This window comes from Sycon ciliatum, chromosome 3 (genome assembly GCF_964019385.1).
Source record: "Sycon ciliatum chromosome 3, ocSycCili1.1, whole genome shotgun sequence".
NCBI lineage: Eukaryota > Metazoa > Porifera > Calcarea > Leucosolenida > Sycettidae > Sycon > Sycon ciliatum.
Genome location: NC_088645.1, coordinates 32146688 through 32164710, shown reverse-complemented (window position 1 = coordinate 32164710; position 18023 = coordinate 32146688). Strand labels below are relative to the sequence as shown.

The 18023-nt window shown below is 47.8% G+C and overlaps 1 protein-coding gene across 1 annotated transcript; it reads left to right on the top strand.

Moving 5' to 3' along the window:
* The first annotated feature begins 916 nt into the window (after nucleotides 1–916).
* On the top strand, nucleotides 917–16849 carry LOC135811977 (uncharacterized). The gene is made up of 8 exons (XM_065325258.1): nucleotides 917–1143; nucleotides 6978–7028; nucleotides 8960–9310; nucleotides 10295–10666; nucleotides 11540–11716; nucleotides 12438–12572; nucleotides 13792–13906; nucleotides 16165–16849. Exons 2-7 carry the CDS (start codon nucleotides 6980–6982, stop codon nucleotides 13872–13874), a joined length of 1167 nt encoding a protein of 388 aa, XP_065181330.1. The 5' UTR covers nucleotides 917–1143; nucleotides 6978–6979; the 3' UTR covers nucleotides 13875–13906; nucleotides 16165–16849.
* Nucleotides 16850–18023: the final 1174 nt, after the last annotated feature.

The following is an 18023-nucleotide window of genomic DNA, read 5'->3' as shown; positions in this document are numbered from 1 at the left end:
GTGCACAGCTGAGCCTGGTACATGATTGTATGTGTGACTGCGTTGTTCCTTGGACGGCGTATGTCTGTGCATGCTTGTGTGTCACGCTCGTACGCAAAACCAAGTGGGGGGGGGGGGGGGGCATATCAGTCTCAGAGATAAGGGTGGCATATGTATAATGACAATGTCATGCTCATCATATTCATAGCAGCAAGATAGGTAGGAAAGTTTTCCTGGATCGAAAATACTCACAAATAAATTCTTGTTGGTTAAGTAGTGTCCGCGTACATGTACGTGTACGTGCGTGCTAAATCTGCGAGACAGTGCTCTTGGTCCTCAACCCCACAATAAACGATGCTTACTCCTGGAAATCGCTTTCAGTCTCCTTGCCCATTTCGTGTTGTGCAAAAGACATCATGTGCAGCTGCTGGTATCACTGCACCTGTACTAGCTGTGTCTCGATCAGCCCTGTTTATTGCAGCAAAAATTGCGAAAACTCCCGGCCCTCCCCCAATTTTGTTATCTAAAGTCATTCATGCACACGCATGCATGCAGACCTACCGATACCAGGATACGGCCCATACGGGGCCGGACGGGGGTGCACCGGCCGTGTATGGCGATTTCGGACTATGGGTAGGTCTACGTGTGTGTGTGTAGCACGCGGTAGATCAACGGACGTGAATCATACCAGTCCCGGACCGAGGGCTCTAGCCTCTACTGCTCTAGCTAGCCTAGGACTCCAGTAGGAGTAGGAACAGGAAGGGCTCACTTGACTTGCTAACAAGTGCACTGCACTGATTCAGTGCAGCGACCAAGGCAACGGCAAGGACACTGTTCAACAGACTAGTTTTGACCACGGTCGTGTGTGTGTTTTAGCGAGCTTTGACCAGGCACGGCGCAATTCATAAATCCTTTCTCTAGTCGTGTGACTGTCGGCGCTACTCCTCTTGTGAAGTAACATTGTTGTGTAGAACTCATAGTCCGTGTCCGTTGCGTGACTAGTGCTAATGCAGGGTTTGTGAGCTTGTGGCAGTTCACGTTCTAGTCTTGCTTTGACTTCCAAAACGTTGCTGCTGAATTTTCGCTGTCGTGTCAATCAAGCAAGACGTCTTCTAGGTCCAGACTAGGATTATCTTCTCCGTGTTGTTCCACAGCGAAAATAAGGTGAGTGTCCTTTTCCGGTTTTTCCTTGAGTTGAGCTGGGCGGTGTGTCGCTAGCACTACTACGGATGTGGGTGCTCTTCGCTGAAGGGTGTTGTAGAAGATCCGTAGCAAGGTTGGGTAACAGCGCTAGCTAGCGAGCGGTACAGCTGCTTTGCACTGGTACCATGGTATGGAAGAGGTGTTAGGAAAGGCTTGTCCACCACTAGTGCACTGTTGTCCGGATCTAGTGCTAGTAGTGAAAGAGCGGTACGCGGTGTGGTGTTGCTTGCCGGTGCGCCGGTGGTGAGCTATCGTCGCGGCAGGGTCACCTACTGTGGTAGTCTTGTCGCCTTTCCCAGCATCGTGCCATCTACTAGACTAGTAATGGTGGTGAGATGTACGAGTTGGCGGAAAACGACTTCCGAGCCCGCCGCGCATCCGCTGCTGATCAGACTTCGGCGTGCTCCCTCTTGTTCTAGATTTAGTAAAGTAACACGTCGTTAGTGGCTTCCAAATCGTTGTTCCTCTCTAGTTCTGGCTCGTTCTGGCCATGGATAGGGATAATGTTTCCCGCTGGGCTGTGAGGCGGCACGATGGGGGATGTCGCAGCTGGCGGTGTCACAGTGGTTGGTTGTTTTGCGCCGCTCTGTCAAGGCGGAGTGCGAGCATTCCCAATTTCCCACACAGTCGTGCTGCACGCATTCCTCGTGTTTTGCGTTGGTCTGAACTGACTTTGCTCAAAAGACGGCTACATGTATTCCGTATTGTTGTTGCCCCGGAGAGTCGAACTGCTTTCAGTGCAGGAGAAAACTACAAAATCGATCAGCCGTCTAGCATTATGATGATGACACAAGAGATATTTTTTGTAGAAAGAAGTTACCGTAGTTTCATGTTGCAAAGATCGACAACAGCGAAATTCCAAGCGATCCTGCATGCTTCCAGATCATACTACTGTACTGAGCAGGGCAGCTGACCTAGCCAGGAACTAACTTGAGGAAGTGGGGATTGGAAGTGGCCCCACTTGTGACACCGGTGTTGCCAAGAGGTTGTGGCGTGCGAGCGAATGTGTTTGTGGTGCATTCAGTGTTTTGAGTGCAAGGGTTCGGCCGAGAATCCGAACCCGAAATGCAACGGGAGAATTCTTCGTAGCACCAAATTTAGTATGGAAATCCCATCCATGCCCCATCTGGTTCCTTGTTTCGTCAATGGAAAATTCAAACAATACTCACTTGGAGTAAACGTTTGGGTGTGTATTGATATAGAGCCTGAAGCAGCCACCGTCGTTACTGTGCATATTCCTGCTGGGGTCTACATTAGGCCCAGACAGATACTGCCGGCAATTCGTCCGGCAGAATATCGAAAAATTGAAAGAGCGGGAATTGCCGGCAAAATCGGAGCAAAATATCGAGATGTTGGGTAAAATCGATGCCTGATACTTAGAATAATGATGTCCTTGTTTCTTACCCGTCCAGCACTATACGCTGCCCAGGACAAGACCATGTCACCGAAATGTCACTGGAATTCACTGTGGATCGACATGGCTTTTGAAGAACTCAGGGGCACGTGCATGGAAACCCGTGTTGAGAAACCAACGCTGCGATTTCTAAGAAACGTTGTACGGGAAGTGGATAAAATACACGTTTTTCCGGAGCAAAATGGAGCAAAATATCGAGTTTCTAGTGCCAGGCTCGGCAGAATATCGAAGATTTGGCAGCAACATTTTGCGGCAAAATATCGAGGCGAGCGGAACAAAATCTGTCTGGGCCTAGTCTACATGACACAGAATACACTGGGGTGGTGAGTGTGGTGACTGGCGATCAACTCACGAGTCACCGTCGGTCTATCGCGAGTCACCGTCAGCGTTTCGTGTTCTGGTACCGTACTGGCACGTTGAAGGCGATGAAGGCAGCTCTCACGAATGGGGAGCAGCATGTACAAATGTCCACTGAAACCCAGGGGTATTGTTGCTGTTGATAACAGTTGGGGGCTTTGCAGAGATAATGTAAATTCAGCGATGCGACACTTTGCTTTGTGTCCCTGACTGTGATTGTGTATTTCAGAGATGCGTAGGGGAACATGTTACTAATGAACAATCTTCTATGTTACCTTCATAAGATATTCATGTGACAGTGGGCGCGTTTGATTACGCGCATTTCGGTCAATTCCAGTACTTCGGAGTTTAGTTATGGTGGATGCACCATTCGATTACACAAATTCCGAAGAAAGGGCGGAATTTCTAAATCTCGAACCAGGATTGACGCACTCGTCGTACCGTACACACCATGCTAGGTCCACGTGTGCGCGAGAGTGTACGGGATCCCACGTGATCCCCCATTTATTATTTCTACGCGTAGTCCTTCGTTTACATGGCCGCAATCCGTTCATTCTGTCCATGCGAAACCTGGGACCAGAATGTGTGACTGTGTAGTGGAAAGTGCCCAGTATAACGTCAGTGCAGTACACCCCTGGTTAATACTGGATTATACGTATATAATACAACCTAACAGTACGCTTGTACGTGAAATATAAACCGACATACAAACCGAGGCGAAGCCGAGGTTTGTATGTCGGTTTATATTTCACGTACAAGCGTACTAGTGGGATGTATTATACTTATGCTGACCAACTGACAGTCAACTTCTTCCTGTTTCTATGTTGGTGGTCTATGGGGTTTGTATGAGGTATGAAGTTTATATGCCCAGTATAAACCGCCAGCATGATGGGCAAGTTGACTGGAAGTTTGTATGAAAGGTCAGCATAAAGTACTATAATTATTAACTGTTATAAGAATATACTCAGATGGAGAGCCAATGATTAATTTGTAGTAAAGAAGAGGACCAAGACGCTACAAGTTACGCTATAATGCCCACTAACACCAGCACTTACTTGACAATCAGCTTGCAATGTTATCACATGAGCTGATTGTCAAGTAACTCGTGGTGTTAGTGGACATTATGGCGTAACTTATAGTTCCTTGGTCCTTTTCTTTACCAACAATTATAAGACCTTGCATTGCACTGTATCAGTCTATTGACATGGGGTATACATTAGGGGTGAAACGAGTGCCAAAATTGGGGACTCGAGTACTCTTTGAAAAAACGAGCGAGTATTCGAGTGAGTACGAGTATTTTACAGACTACATAAAACAATGCAATGCGCCCACTCTCGCAAAACCGAAAGTAGTACACCCGATACCCATGTAGTCTTGCATGCAGCCTAGTGCAGGAAATAGTCTGAACTACTGTCTTTAGCTGGTAAGGGGCCGTCCGTAAATATCGAACTTTTTTCACCAAACGAATTACTTTAGTTTAGACCCAACCCCTCCCTCCCTCCCCCTCAGAACGTAAAAAATGTTGACATACATGCATATACAACGGACATGTACATGAATCAATGTTTTCTGGAACGAAATTGGTCAACCCCCTCCCACCCCATAACGAAATTATTTCGTTTTGTGAAAAAAGTTCGATATTTACGGACGACCCCTAAGTAGGGACAAGCAATAATTTCGCGCTTGCATGGGCCATCAGCACCGGTCAAAGTAACAGCAAGGCTTGATGTATATGCATACAATACACTGTACGTAGAATACTTCGAGTATTTTGCGAAACGAGTACTGGCTCCAGAGAACACCTTCGACTCGGCAAACCTGCAAGAAAGCACCACTCCCTGCTCAATACACAGTGTTTCGGGGAATTCACCCCTCATCAGTTGAGCTTGAGTAGGCTGAGGAAGATTGTGCCTGAAGAGCACCACTTATATAGTGCTGTCCAGGCACAAACATCACCAGGGATACAAACTTACAGAGACACTCCGTTTCCAGCGCGACAAACACCTCGTGAACACCAGACAGCAGCGTGAGTCAGTTATCGCTCCTGGACGGTGAGAACAGACGAAGAGGACCCTCGGTCATTCACAACGCTGTCACCTCCAAACCACCTAGTCGCACGCCCGCGCTGGGCACAACAGTACGAAATAGAGGTTGCGACTTCGGCGATGATTTTTGTTTAGGAATGGGTTTGCTCCCACACTGGAGCTCGCGCTATTCCGCCGACGACTTGACACTTGACTGACTCACGACTGCCATCCAGAGAACACGAGAAGTCCATCGAACCTTCGACTCGGCAAACCTGCAAGAAAGCACCCCGATGGACTTCTCGTGTTCTCTGGATGGCAGTCGTGAGTCAGTCAAGTGTCAAGTCGTCGGCGGAATAGCGCGAGCTCCAGTGTGGGAGCAAACCCATTCCTAAACAAAAATCATCGCCGAAGTCGCAACCTCTATTTCGTATTTTTGAGTACTGGCTCGTTTCAAAAATTCGAGCGAGCGCTCGAGTATTCGATATACTCGTTTCACCCCTAGTATTGTATACATGTACAGAGTAGTTCTCCTAGTAGCCCTGATTGCCTGGATTATGAAGTACTTATAGTTTGGTGTGTCGTGCTGTTGTTTCAAAGTGCTTCTTTGTGTTCTCCATTGGCAAAGCAAGACTCTTCCTGCGAATGCTGTGCGAATCAGCAAACAAGTATGTGACATCTAGCATACTACTCGCTAAGTGTTATGAACCAATCATCTGACTCCATAGGTGGCTCAGTGGGAGGGAAGAGCATTGTGTACAGCTGGTTTGTTCACAGTTGGCAGCTGCTCTACCTGCTGAGTGCTGTAGCACAACTGCCAATGGCTTCACTGGATATCCATAAATTGATGTGCAGTAACGTCTGTGCGCCTGGCTCTTGCAGTCATGGTGAAGTGTACATGACTGTATAGTTGTGCTAACTAAAATCCAACCTAAGGTGCAAAGCTGGCCCCATGGACCAGTTCCAATTCCATCACTGCACTTGTACTTGTACGCGTGAACGCAGAGCCACACTGGTGCCATTTCCAGGGTGCCATCCGCCCCCCCCCCCCCCCCTTCCTGCAAGTCAAGGGGGCTAAATGTTCACTCCGGGTCGGATTTCACTGAGTGAAACTGTAGCTAAATGCACTGGAATCATGGCATCATGGCATGGCACATATGTACACTCACACACCCCTTATCCGGGGCAGGACCGGCACGGCCATTACTTTGAAACTACTGTTACAATGAATCATATACTTTTCCCGTGGGGAAGAGATCTGGTGTGTGACGTCGCTATTTCAACAAAAAAAATGGCATAAAAGTAGAGAAAAATTGTAATATTTCCTCTAAAAGCCACACACAAGGTGCCCAGTGGACTGATGTGCTCAGAGCATCGAGATCCGAAGAAGAAAGACTCGAATGTACTTCTATGCAACTTGTCTGCCAACAGATAGTGGCAGCTTATCAAGATGATGATGACATTCCTAGATAAAAAATGGTGTATTCAGCACTATCGATAATTTTCATGCACAGACTCAGAGCATGTTTTTGTTATGACCCTCACCCACCCATCCAACCCTTTCTACGACAAATATATTGATTTGACAGCGATAATGGATTTTTGTTCTACCTATCGAGTGTACTTAGCGTTTCTTGTCATAGCTATCATCCGGAGGATTGTAAAATGCCCATATTGAGAGTAGCAGTCATCCAGAGGATTGTAAAATGCCCATATTGAGAGTAGCAGTCATTCAGAGGATTGTAAAATGCCCATATTGAGTGTACTCGCTCTCAGTTTACCTTTGTAGTGCTGGTGTGGTCCTGCGCACCTAGACATACCAAATTTACACCATCGGCAACATAAACACCACAAACAAATTAATGTGCACCTGTATGTGCGTGTGTGTGCGTGTGCGTGCGTGCGTTTGTGTGTGTGTGCGTGCGTGCGGCCGTGCGTGCGTGCGTGCGCGCGTGTGTGTGCGTGTGTGTGTGTGTGTGTGTGTACTTGCTTGGTTTTAGAAATGCCTCTGATCATTCTTCTTGTAGCCCTTTGTGCCTTCTCTGCTGACGGTAAGTTGATTTGGCTTCTATGCCTTCCATGTTTATGAAAATAAGAACAGTGCTGTTCGTTCCTGAGTTGGACCTGGGTTACCGATTGGTTTGCGGCGATGCTACAGTGTTCTGCAATGATAGTGTTCTGCGATGCTATAGTGTTCTGCGATGCTATAGTGTTCTGCGATGCTATAGTGTTCTGCGATGCTATAGTGTTCTGCGATGCTATAGTGTTCTGCGATGCTATAGTGTTCTGCGATGCTATAGTGTTCTGCGATGCTATAGTGTTCTGCGATGCTATAGTGTTCTGCAATGCTATAGTGTTCTGCGATGCTATAGTGTTCTGCAATGCTATAGTGTTCTGCAATGCTGTAGTGTTCTGCGATGCTATAGTGTTCTGCGATGCTATAGTGTTCTGCGATGCTATAGTGTTCTGCAATGCTACAGTGTTCTGCGATGCTATAGTGTTCTGCAATGCTATAGTGTTCTGCAATGCTGTAGTGTTCTGCGATGCTATAGTGTTCTGCGATGCTATAGTGTTCTGCGATGCTATAGTGTTCTGCGATGCTATAGTGTTCTGCAATGCTATAGTGTTCTGCAATGCTGTAGTGTTCTGCGATGCTATAGTGTTCTGCGATGCTATAGTGTTCTGCAATGCTATAGTGTTCTGCGATGCTATAGTGTTCTGCAATGCTATAGTGTTCTGCAATGCTGTAGTGTTCTGCGATGCTATAGTGTTCTGCGATGCTATAGTGTTCTGCGATGCTGTAGTGTTCTGCGATGCTATAGTGTTCTGCGATGCTATAGTGTTCTGCAATGCTGTAGTGTTCTGCGATGCTATAGTGTTCTGCGATGCTATAGTGTTCTGCAATGCTATAGTGTTCTGCGATGCTATAGTGTTCTGCGATGCTATAGTGTTCTGCGATGCTATAGTGTTCTGCAATGCTATAGCAGGGTTCTAGTCAAAGGGGGTAGGGGGGCGCAGCGCCCCCTACTCTGTTTGCGCGCCCCCTGTGAAAGATTGCCGCCCCCATACTCATTTTCCGATTTTCGTGTTTTTCATGCATAGATGATTCGTAAAGGCACATTTGTCTGGGGTGAAGTCAGGGATTCGCCCCATACGTTGCATTTGGTGTGGCAAGACAATATTGGAAAGTTGAAAAATGGGGTAATTGTTTCCCATGCCCCCCCCCCCCCCTACTATTTTGACCTGGCTAGAACCCTGCTATAGTGTTCTGCAATGCTATAGTGTTCTGCAATGCCATAGTGTTCTGCGATGATATAGTGTTCTGCAATGCCATAGTGTTCTGCAATGCCATAGTGTTCTGCAATGCTATAGTGTTCTGCAATGCTATAGTGTTCTGCGATGATATAGTGTGCATTCTCCTGTGTTTACTGTTTGTGGTCAGTGGCACTACACTCTGTTGAGTCAATGTGGAACTGTTTGCGTCGTGGAGTGACCCCCCCCCCCCCCCCCCGACATATTCTAATCGTGTTCTCCTTGATGATAATACCTTTTTGAACAGGACCCTTGGTCGGCTAAGCTTCACAGGTCCCACCCACTCCGTCCTGCTGGATATGTACCATTGTGTCGAGTTCTCCTCCTCATTTTAGTTCATCATGCAGTGAGTGTTCAATAGTAAAAAAATAAAAAATAAAAACACAGGCCATCATTTCCCGCAACTTTCTATTATTTTGGTTGAAGAGTCTGTGTTCACCATTGTTGCAAGCAGTATGAGCAGACTTCTGAGCTAGCTTGTGATAAGTCCTACTTTCACCCTCCAGGGATCGATCTGTTTCTGTCACTGGCTGGACAATTTGTTTTGAACGTCTCAGGGGGAGTGAGACAGTGTGTTTTTATTGGTTTCTTGAGATTGTCGGAGAAGTACTTTCTCCCGTTCTGCTAGCCTTAGCTATGGTGTGCCCATGGTGATTCTATTCTTGTCCAGGTCAATCTGTGTCGCTGTCGGCCTCAAGCCTGCCAGGCAGCGCTCCCTACACTATCTACGTCGCCGAGAATGTCTACGTCAACTCCCTCAGAGCAAGCGGCGCCACCACCTTCTTACCCGCGTGCTCGGTGCTGAGCCAGGCTGGGCCGTTTATCCGTCTCGTCAACGAGGACACCAACCGGACGGTGGCGGAAACCGGAATGTTTGACAACATCGGCGGCAATCCGCCCGCCTCCGCTGTGGTCTGGAACGTCACCGCTTTCCCCGTGCTGACCCCCGAGCTGTCCGGCACGTACCGCTGCTTCACCGCCAACGACCAGTCAGTGGATACATATACAATCCGAGTTGTCAGTGAGTACAGCTGTTTTGTCCTGCAGTAAAACCTGGCTTAATTAACCGTTATCCTCCCTCGGAATTAGGAAATGGATTTTATTATTATTTATTCACGTCCGCGTTTATGTCAATGGTAAGTCTACGTATTTGCACGTGCCAGAAGACAGACGGAGCGGGCAGAGCAGAAAAAATGTAAGATAGCAGGCAATAGGCACATAACTCATGATGATAAGTGCTCAATGCTCGGGATCTATTCGAAAAATGAAAAATAAGAATAGGAATAACAGACAACGGCGATAGGTTTGTAACTCTTGTCCGATGGTAAGTCCTAAAAATGGATTTTAGTGGCCAAAAAAGTTGTCAGAAACGATCCATTTTCAGTTTTTATTATTCACTGTTCCTATATGAACCTAGAACAATAATAGAGTTTGACGGTATAATCCAGTCTCCTTTGTGGAATGGACCCTCAATACTGAGCCGATTTAGCGTATATCGGAAGCAATTTATGTTGGAAGTAGAATACCTAGTTGTATGATCCTACGTATCATCATTTTTCCAATGCGATATGTTTTGCCTATGCAACCACCCCCGCTGCATGCATGCTAGCTGTAGCAGGGCTGCCACTTACTCCGATTTTTCGGAAATCGTCCGATTTTTGATCACCTGTCGGACAAACCGACCGATTTTGTTCCCAAAGAGGGACAACTGATTATTTTATTTTGAGCGCTTTATAGTCCAGTTGGCCATTCGACGCTTCAAGTCCAGGTCGTGTTTGGCCAGTCATTGTACATGTACATGTACATGTAGCTGTAATAGGCACGCCTGCTTGCATGTGTGTGGACAGTTAAAAATGTGTTCTGGGGCCCCAACAGCAAGCCATTTTCCTAAAATAAATCACCGGTGGACACCCCCGACCCCCGTCAGATTTTTCTCCCTCCAGGTGTGGCAGCCCTGCTGTAGTGTAGTCAACAAACTCTCTCTCTCTCTCTCTTTCCCTTCCAGCTCCGGCGACGATTTACCCCCTCAGCGCGGTTACCGTCGTCGACTACAACTCCGAGTACTTTAACGTCACGTGCACCGGTACCAGCTTTCGGCCGCAGAACCTGTCGATCGTGACGGACAGCCTGGACGCGGGTGTGGTGACGCACAGCGTCATGCAAAGCTCGCCGGGTCAGTACACGATCAGCGCCACGGTCACGTTCCGCACGAACGAGACCGTGCCCATGGCGGACCAGTCGTTCAACTTTGAATGCGTCAACATGTACCCAGCCACCGCCTGCACGCCCTTCGATAACACCACTGTGGAGCAGGCGTGCCGTGACATCATCAACAGCAACGCCACAACGGCCACTACCGTTCGCGTTTATGACCTGAGTAAGTGCAGCCGTGTATTTGTTGCCCACCGAATCCAACCCTGGACCCATACGTCTTTGTCCGTCGTTCTCCTTTTCGTCTCACTCTCTCATTCCTTCACTGTCTTATATACTCTCTCTCTCTCTTTCTCTCTCTCTCTCTCTCTCTCTCTCTCACACACACACACACACCTTTGACCTTTGACGCCCATCGCCGGAGGCGATGATAGCAATGCTACGGCAGAAGCCATAGCAACTTGTGCTGGGATTACACCATTCAACAGCTTGCAAGGCTGAAGAATTGACCGTCACTATTCAGCCTGGTCTACACCATACAGCTATTTGGAGTGACATTTTCTGGCCAGTGAATCCCTATTTTTGGTCTTTTCCTTTTTTTTTTTTTTTTTTTTTTTTTTTTTTTTCCGCACACACATCACACCACATACTCCGGCATGCACTGGCTGTTGGTAACCACCCAGGAGAATGAAAGAAAAGTCAGGAAGAGTCTGAGAAAGAGAAGAAAGACGTGTGTGACCATAATCGTCGGGAATCGAACCCGCAATCTATCGATTGGAAATCGCTGCACATACCACTGCACCATATGGCACACACACACACACACACACACACACACACACACACGCACAGAAACACACACACACACACACACACTCACACACACACACTCACACACACACACACACAAACACACACACACACACACACACACACAAACACACACACACACACATAGAAACACACACACGGAATCTCTCTCGACACTATCTATATGTAGCCATAGCGGGTTTCAGTCCTCTCTGTGTACATTATTTTGCGTGTGTTTCTTTGTTCACTTGTTTGCACGTTTGCCACCTCGTCACCTTGTGATCCGAAGCTCCCTGTGCTGATATATCTGGATATGGTGGTCTGGAGTTCCCGAACGGGTTCACGTCCAGGGCAAGAGGAACGGTGGTCAGTGTGGCCTGCGCTACTGGATACGTGCAGAACGGCACGGACATCACTAACACCACCTGCATGGCCGGCCAGTGGTCCACGTTGCCCAACTGTGTCGGTACGTATAGTCGCACTGCAGGGGCGTAGCACTGGCAGTTGTAGTGTGGTGACCATGTATCAGACTGTACATCTGTGCTGTGGTGAAGGAATTGCAAGGTTCCCTGTATCGCCGCCTTCTTCACCCTCCTTGATTTCACACGCTTGGTGTTAGTTAACTAAAAGTGGGCTGTCAGCAACACTACTAACACTAGCTCATACTTGATCACAGCATTTCAAGAATTAAATTTCAGGAAAACGTATTTCAACAATTCGTTCCTGAAATAACCATCTTGGGGAATGACGTGGGTGCCGCTGGGATGGTTTAAAAATGCAGTATTGTATTCCACTTCGATGGCGTCTTTCGTATCGTACATGTATGTATGATGTTCCACCTGATACTGTTCATAGGCGACGATGCCATTCTGTATATTAAAGAGTTTTTAGTACCTGTATACCAATGTAGCGACTGTGAAGGGGGACTTGCAGACACCCTGTGTTGCATTTTTTCCGTTTCTATCATACTAGAGCACTAGTAGTAGTATGCGTTGTGTGTTTGGTTTACTGTTCTCGCTTCTCAGTTTTCTGATGACGTTTGTGTGTCTGTCCGTCGGTCTGTTCTGTGTGCCTTTATCTTCTTTATTCGTGCCCGTATGTGCATACGCATACCCGCACATGCACACACACACACGCGCGCGCGCGCACACACACACATACGCACACGTGCACATTTTCTCCCACAGACACTGACGAGTGCCTGACAACGTGCACGGATGTGAATGCCACGTGCACAAACATTGCCGGTAGTTTCACCTGTACCTGTGGCATGGGACTCACCGGCACTGGCCTCACTCCCGGATCATGTGTAGTCGACGACGGTATGTGAATTTTAACACACGTGTCACTTGTATACGAGCAGAACCGTGGTTTAATTTTGAGAAGGGCTCAAACCCTTACACTGGCTGATCACGTAATTGTTTCCGATGAGAACACGGTTTTGAAGTCACCAGAATGATGGCAATCAATTTGGCCCAGTTCTATGTTTACTGCTTGCAGTCAAAATCTGTTGCGAAAGAAGGATCCTTGAGCGGCGCTCGAATCCAGCACCCGTGTCTTACCCGGGACATTGTTGTACCGATTAGGCTACCGGGATCACACACAGACAGATACATTCCACCAAGTTCATGTTGTTATACTTATAATACGTACATGTGTAATTATCACACTATGGTCCTAGTATATTTCCTTTTTCCCATCTAACATGGTATTCGAAGCCCCACTATCGCCCCGCCTGCATTCCCTGCATGCACTTCGCATACGTATCCGTACACATTCTACGTAGTTGCTCCGCGGTATGATCCTGTCGTTTGAAAGCCCTATTTGAATATGTGGCCAGCTGTCCTTATCTACGGGATAGCGAGCCAGGTCTGGCGGCGCGTCACGTGATGACAGCCTACCACACAAACACACTCCGAAATAAAGCACTGCGGACCCAGACGCTACTAAAATAGCGTCTCTTGCATAGCTTCGGGAATAAATTTGTCGAGCTTGTGGGGCGGAATTTCTTTTTTCGAAAACCAATCAGTACCCTTGGCATACCGGTATGATTATTATTTCATTCGGATTCACCGGACTGAGAGCGCATGGAGGGGAAGAGAAGGAGAGATTGTTGAATTCTTGAACAGCCGACTGGTGCCCTTCACAACTATAGTATATTGAGGTTCACCGGCAAGGTGACTAATGAAGTGCATGTATACTCAGGGTTCTAGTCAAAGGGTGGTAGCGGTGCGTAGCGTCCCCCCCTGTGAAAAAGTGCCGTCCCAACCCATTTTCCGATTTTTGTGGGGTTTTTTCATGCCATTCAACGAAAACACGGTCGATACTCAGTACTGAAGGGTTCATAAAGGCACGCTTTTCTGCGGTTAAGTCAGGTGTTCGCCCCGTACGTTGCATTTCGCATTGCAAGACAGCTATTTTGAAAATGGAAAATGGATTACGGTGTAACCCTCCCTGCCCCCCCCCTCTACAATGTTGACCTTGCTAGAACTCTAACACTGTTACCGATCTTCCCTCTCAATTCATGTGATGCATTCTCAGGTGGTTCCAGTGGATCATCGGCACAGCTCGCATCGCTCTTGTCCATAATGCTAACGTTGATGGGCTCCATGCTCTTCTTCTAGCTTCACAGCCGGATGTGCATGACGTGTTTTTGGTGAGTGTGTGTCTGTCTTGCGTGTGTGTGTGTGTGTGTGTGTGTGTGTGTGTGTGTGTGTGTGTGTGTGTGTGTGCGTGTGTGTGTTGCTGTCGCGTCTCAGGTTGCTGTGCTGTTTGGTGTGTGTGTGTGTGGGGGGGGGGGGGGGGCGTGCGTGTGTGTGGGGGGGGGGGGGGCGTGCGTGTGTGTGGGTGTTTTTTGTGCGTGTGTGTATGTGTGTGTGTGGGGGTGTTTTTGTGTGTGTGTGTGGGGGGGGGGGGGGGGGGGGTGAATGTGCCCATGTGTGTTTGTATGTGTGTACGCTTACTAATCTTTCGGAGTACTGTCTTCTTGCCAAACCATATGGAGCCTTGACTGGTTTCGTCCCCGGCAGTCCAGTATGCCAGTATTAGACTATCTGTTATGGCTGAGTTTGTTGGTCAGTGGCGGATCCAGGAGTGGTTCCAAGGGTTCCTCGGAACCCGCTAAATCTTGTAAATGTACAACTGGAGACTATACGCATGTTGATGTACATGTATCAGCTATTCAGTTTTTGACTTAACTGGACCCCCCCCCCCCTCCCTCCCCCCCCCCCCCCCATGTTGACATCGTTAGATCTGCCCCTGTTGCTATGTCGGTTGGCTCTGAGTTGCTAGTTCTTAGTTACCAAAGCTCGCTGGTAAAGCTTCACTTCGAGGTACGGTGACCGCACCAGTGTATCTAGATTCTGCGTCCAATAAGCAGTGTGCTGTCTATACTGGTTACCCCAGCTGGTGTAGGGTGTGTTGCTATGGTTACTGTCTCACCGTTCTGTTCCCATGTCCTCCGTGTGTTGTAGGCCATGGGGGGGGGGGGGGGGAGGGGAGGGGTGCATTCACATGGCTTCGCCAGTTGTGTGGATTACACAGTTATCTGGCGCTAGTCTTGATCTGTTTCATTCAGGAATCAGATCCGCTATCGTTGCTATGAGAGAAAATCTGTGGGTGCACATCCAGCGCATTTGCAGATTTGCGCGCTTCTCTTGTGGCGGACGTATATAGGGTACACAGTGTGTGTCTGTGTGTGCGTGCTTGCGTGTATGCTTGTGTGTACTTGGTCCGTTTCATCGCAATTGTCGCTTATCTATCGCAACTAAGAACAGGAGTTTTTTTTACCGCTCTGTACAATTTCCAATACGCATAGTGAAGAAGCATGATACAGGATTCCTGTCCGCCACAAGAAAAAAATTCAGCGATGGAATCTGATGAAGCAAGTCGAAGAAAGGAAGCAAAGTTACAAAAATGTACAAAAGAAAACAGTGACGGAGCGCGTTCTTGCACTCACGCTTTAGTTTATCCAACTCTGGCTCTGTATCACTCGAGCTGAGCTGATGCCACTTGAGCTGACATTCGTTGGTGCGTATAGCTGCTGGCGTAGAGTATCTCTTGCTTTCTCTGCTTGGTGTATGGCAGCGATGGAGAAGGAACAGTCGTGGCTGTCACTTTGGCACTTGGAGGAACGTGGGCAGCGTGACCCGTGTGTCACCACTGTGTGTTTCAACACTGTTTTTGTATCAGGCACACATCCCTCTCCAGACAGCTGTCATACGCTCTGCTGGATACGCTGACCCTGACTCTTGTACTGCCGCTGCCAGGTCGGACAAAGTCTTCTTTGCCACCATCTCGCCATGAGTTTGCAGGCTTGCAAAGAATGCCAGGTCGTTGCAGTTCAAACGTGGCGACTGAGCTGGCTGGCCAGGCCGTGACTGTCATGCTCTCCAGGGCAGGATGTCGATTTCCCCTGCTACAGTTCCGGTCTTTGAGCTGCGCTTGGCTTTTCGCTGCAGTGAATGTGTGCATTCACTGCAGTGCATTCACTGCAGCGAAAAGTTTCCCACTTTCCCATCAAAATCGTACGAATCACGATGCCACTGGCGCTAGTCGCGATGGTTATCTTCTTTCTGGTCTCCTTTGATCTTTCCATCACAACCTCCCAAACGAATGTGAATTAGATATCGAGATCGGACTGGGTTTTACCTGTCAAAAGGTGCGTGGGAGATAAGCGACAATTGCGATGAAACGGACCAAGTATGTATGCACGGGTTCGGGGGCTTACGTAGCGTGTATGTCTGCAAGCGGGTGTGCTGATGTGCTTGTGTGTTGGAGACCCGGAGGGTGTATGCTCCTGTGTGAATGTGTGCGTGTGCGTGCGTGCAAGCCTCCATGCCCACACACGTAACGGCCATTCTTCTCTCTCTTCCTTGGCTGACACTTTGAATCCTTGTTGCCTCTGTTTTTCAGGTATGCTTCCGTCAGCGAGGACTGCATCCTGGAGTTTGCAGAATGACGGCAATGCTGAGAGGCTATAATGTTAGAAGCTGAAGAGTGCTACTCGGTGTGCTACTCGGTGGAGAGACGACATGTTCTGCTATTTACATCTGCCTCTTTTTTTTGCCCGCATTCCACTAGGTTACAGGTAATACTCTGCGCTGAAAGAAGAGCATGTTTGAATTATCTCCAGAGTTCATTGTATTTCCAAATGTTGATGGATAACCTCCGTCTCCTCGCCTGCTGCTAGGTGCATACGCTTTTCTTTTCATGCTCCGACTACCTGGGAATGCGCACATGGTCACGCGGGTGTGCCGCGCTGTGTGCGTGTACATATTCGTGTGTGTGCGCGTGTGTGTGCGTGTCCATGTGCGTGTGTGTGTGTGATATAGAAACTGCCTCATATCCCCTCGCTTTCACATTACAGTACTCGCTATAGCTGCAAATCCGTTGCCACTAAGTACCGATTTTGGGTTCACCCCGTCCCCCCCCCCCCTTTTTTCGGTCATTGGTTGTGACTTACCACCTCACCCTCGCCGTTTGACGTTGCATCTGCCACCCTGTGATCTCCTGTTTCTCTCAACATGGCAAGAGAAAACATGAGCTCGCAGTTCCATTTCCTAAATGGACAGAGCGTGGAATTTGTAGTCCTCGTTCATTTGCCCCTCCCCCCTGCTGTATGCTTGGGTTCCACTTCGCCAGCAATGCACAGCACTCCTCTATCGGAGGGGCAATACGCTCAGTCACTTTTGTGAATGCAGCCTCATGCAGGTACACGATGTTGGATGGTCCTGCTTTATCCACCACACTAGGTAGACCTCGGTGGATGATGCTTGAAAAACTGACAGACTTCTCCAAAAGCAGAAAATAAGTGGCACCACCATACAGAACTTATGCCAATGGTCGGCAATTCGTTGAACTATTTCTCTTCCTTATTTATTTATTATTTATTACAGCATCTCATAGCACAGTGGGAACACCGGCCAATACAAAGAGAGAGGGTGTCAGCCAACCACGGCAAGGAAGGGAGAAGGGGAGGAGAAGAAAAAAGGAACCGGCATGGACAAGCAGTGATTGCAACAAAATGAGAAACATAAAATCAAAGTGAAGGTTCCTTACCCATACACGTGATACCAAACGAGCATGGAACATACAGGTAAAAAAAACAAAAACAACTACACTTGCTAGTACTATACTACTGTTTTTTTTGTTTTTGTTTTTTTTAGTAAAGCACCCGCTAAATCTGTACAATCATACAGCTGTACCTGATACCATGCCTCTAGACCTGTACACACGTGTACCTGTATGTTCCATATTTATTTTTTATTTTTTATTTAACAGCAGGCATGCATGCAAGCAGGCATGCATGCAACCTTGGTAACAGCAGGCATGCACAATTCTTGATGTTGCCGTCCTACACTAGTCACTAGCTGAGTACTACTAGTACCAAGAGTACATAATAAATAAAAAAATATGGAACATACAGGTACACGTGTGTACAGGTCTAGAGGCATGGTATCAGGTACAGCTGTATGATTGTACAGATTTAGCGAGTGCTTACTATGTACTAGTCTGTCCCCGGGGAAAATTGCGGAAAAAAAATCGCAAAAAACGAGGGGGAAAACGCGGCATAATATGGCATAATTTGCGGTGAATTGCGGTAAATATGCGGTGAATAATATTGATGTGCGGCAATTTTCAGTGAGTATGTAGTGAAATCAATCAGTTACAAGTCTCTGGTACGGTGTAAAAGCACTCGTCATAAGGGAGGTTCTGCTATACGTGAAACGTAGAGAAATCACGTATAGAGCAGGTGTCTGGGTTAGAGTCTA

Excerpts from the sequence above, each read along its gene's own strand:
- LOC135811977 (XM_065325258.1), top strand. The coding sequence starts at position 6,980 with ATGCCTCTGATCATTCTTCTTGTAGCCCTTTGTGCCTTCTCTGCTGAC. Across the intron at positions 9,311-10,294 it reads ATATACAATCCGAGTTGTCA|CTCCGGCGACGATTTACCCC; the intron begins GTGAGTACAGCT and ends TTTCCCTTCCAG. Across the intron at positions 11,717-12,437 it reads CACGTTGCCCAACTGTGTCG|ACACTGACGAGTGCCTGACA; the intron begins GTACGTATAGTC and ends TTTCTCCCACAG.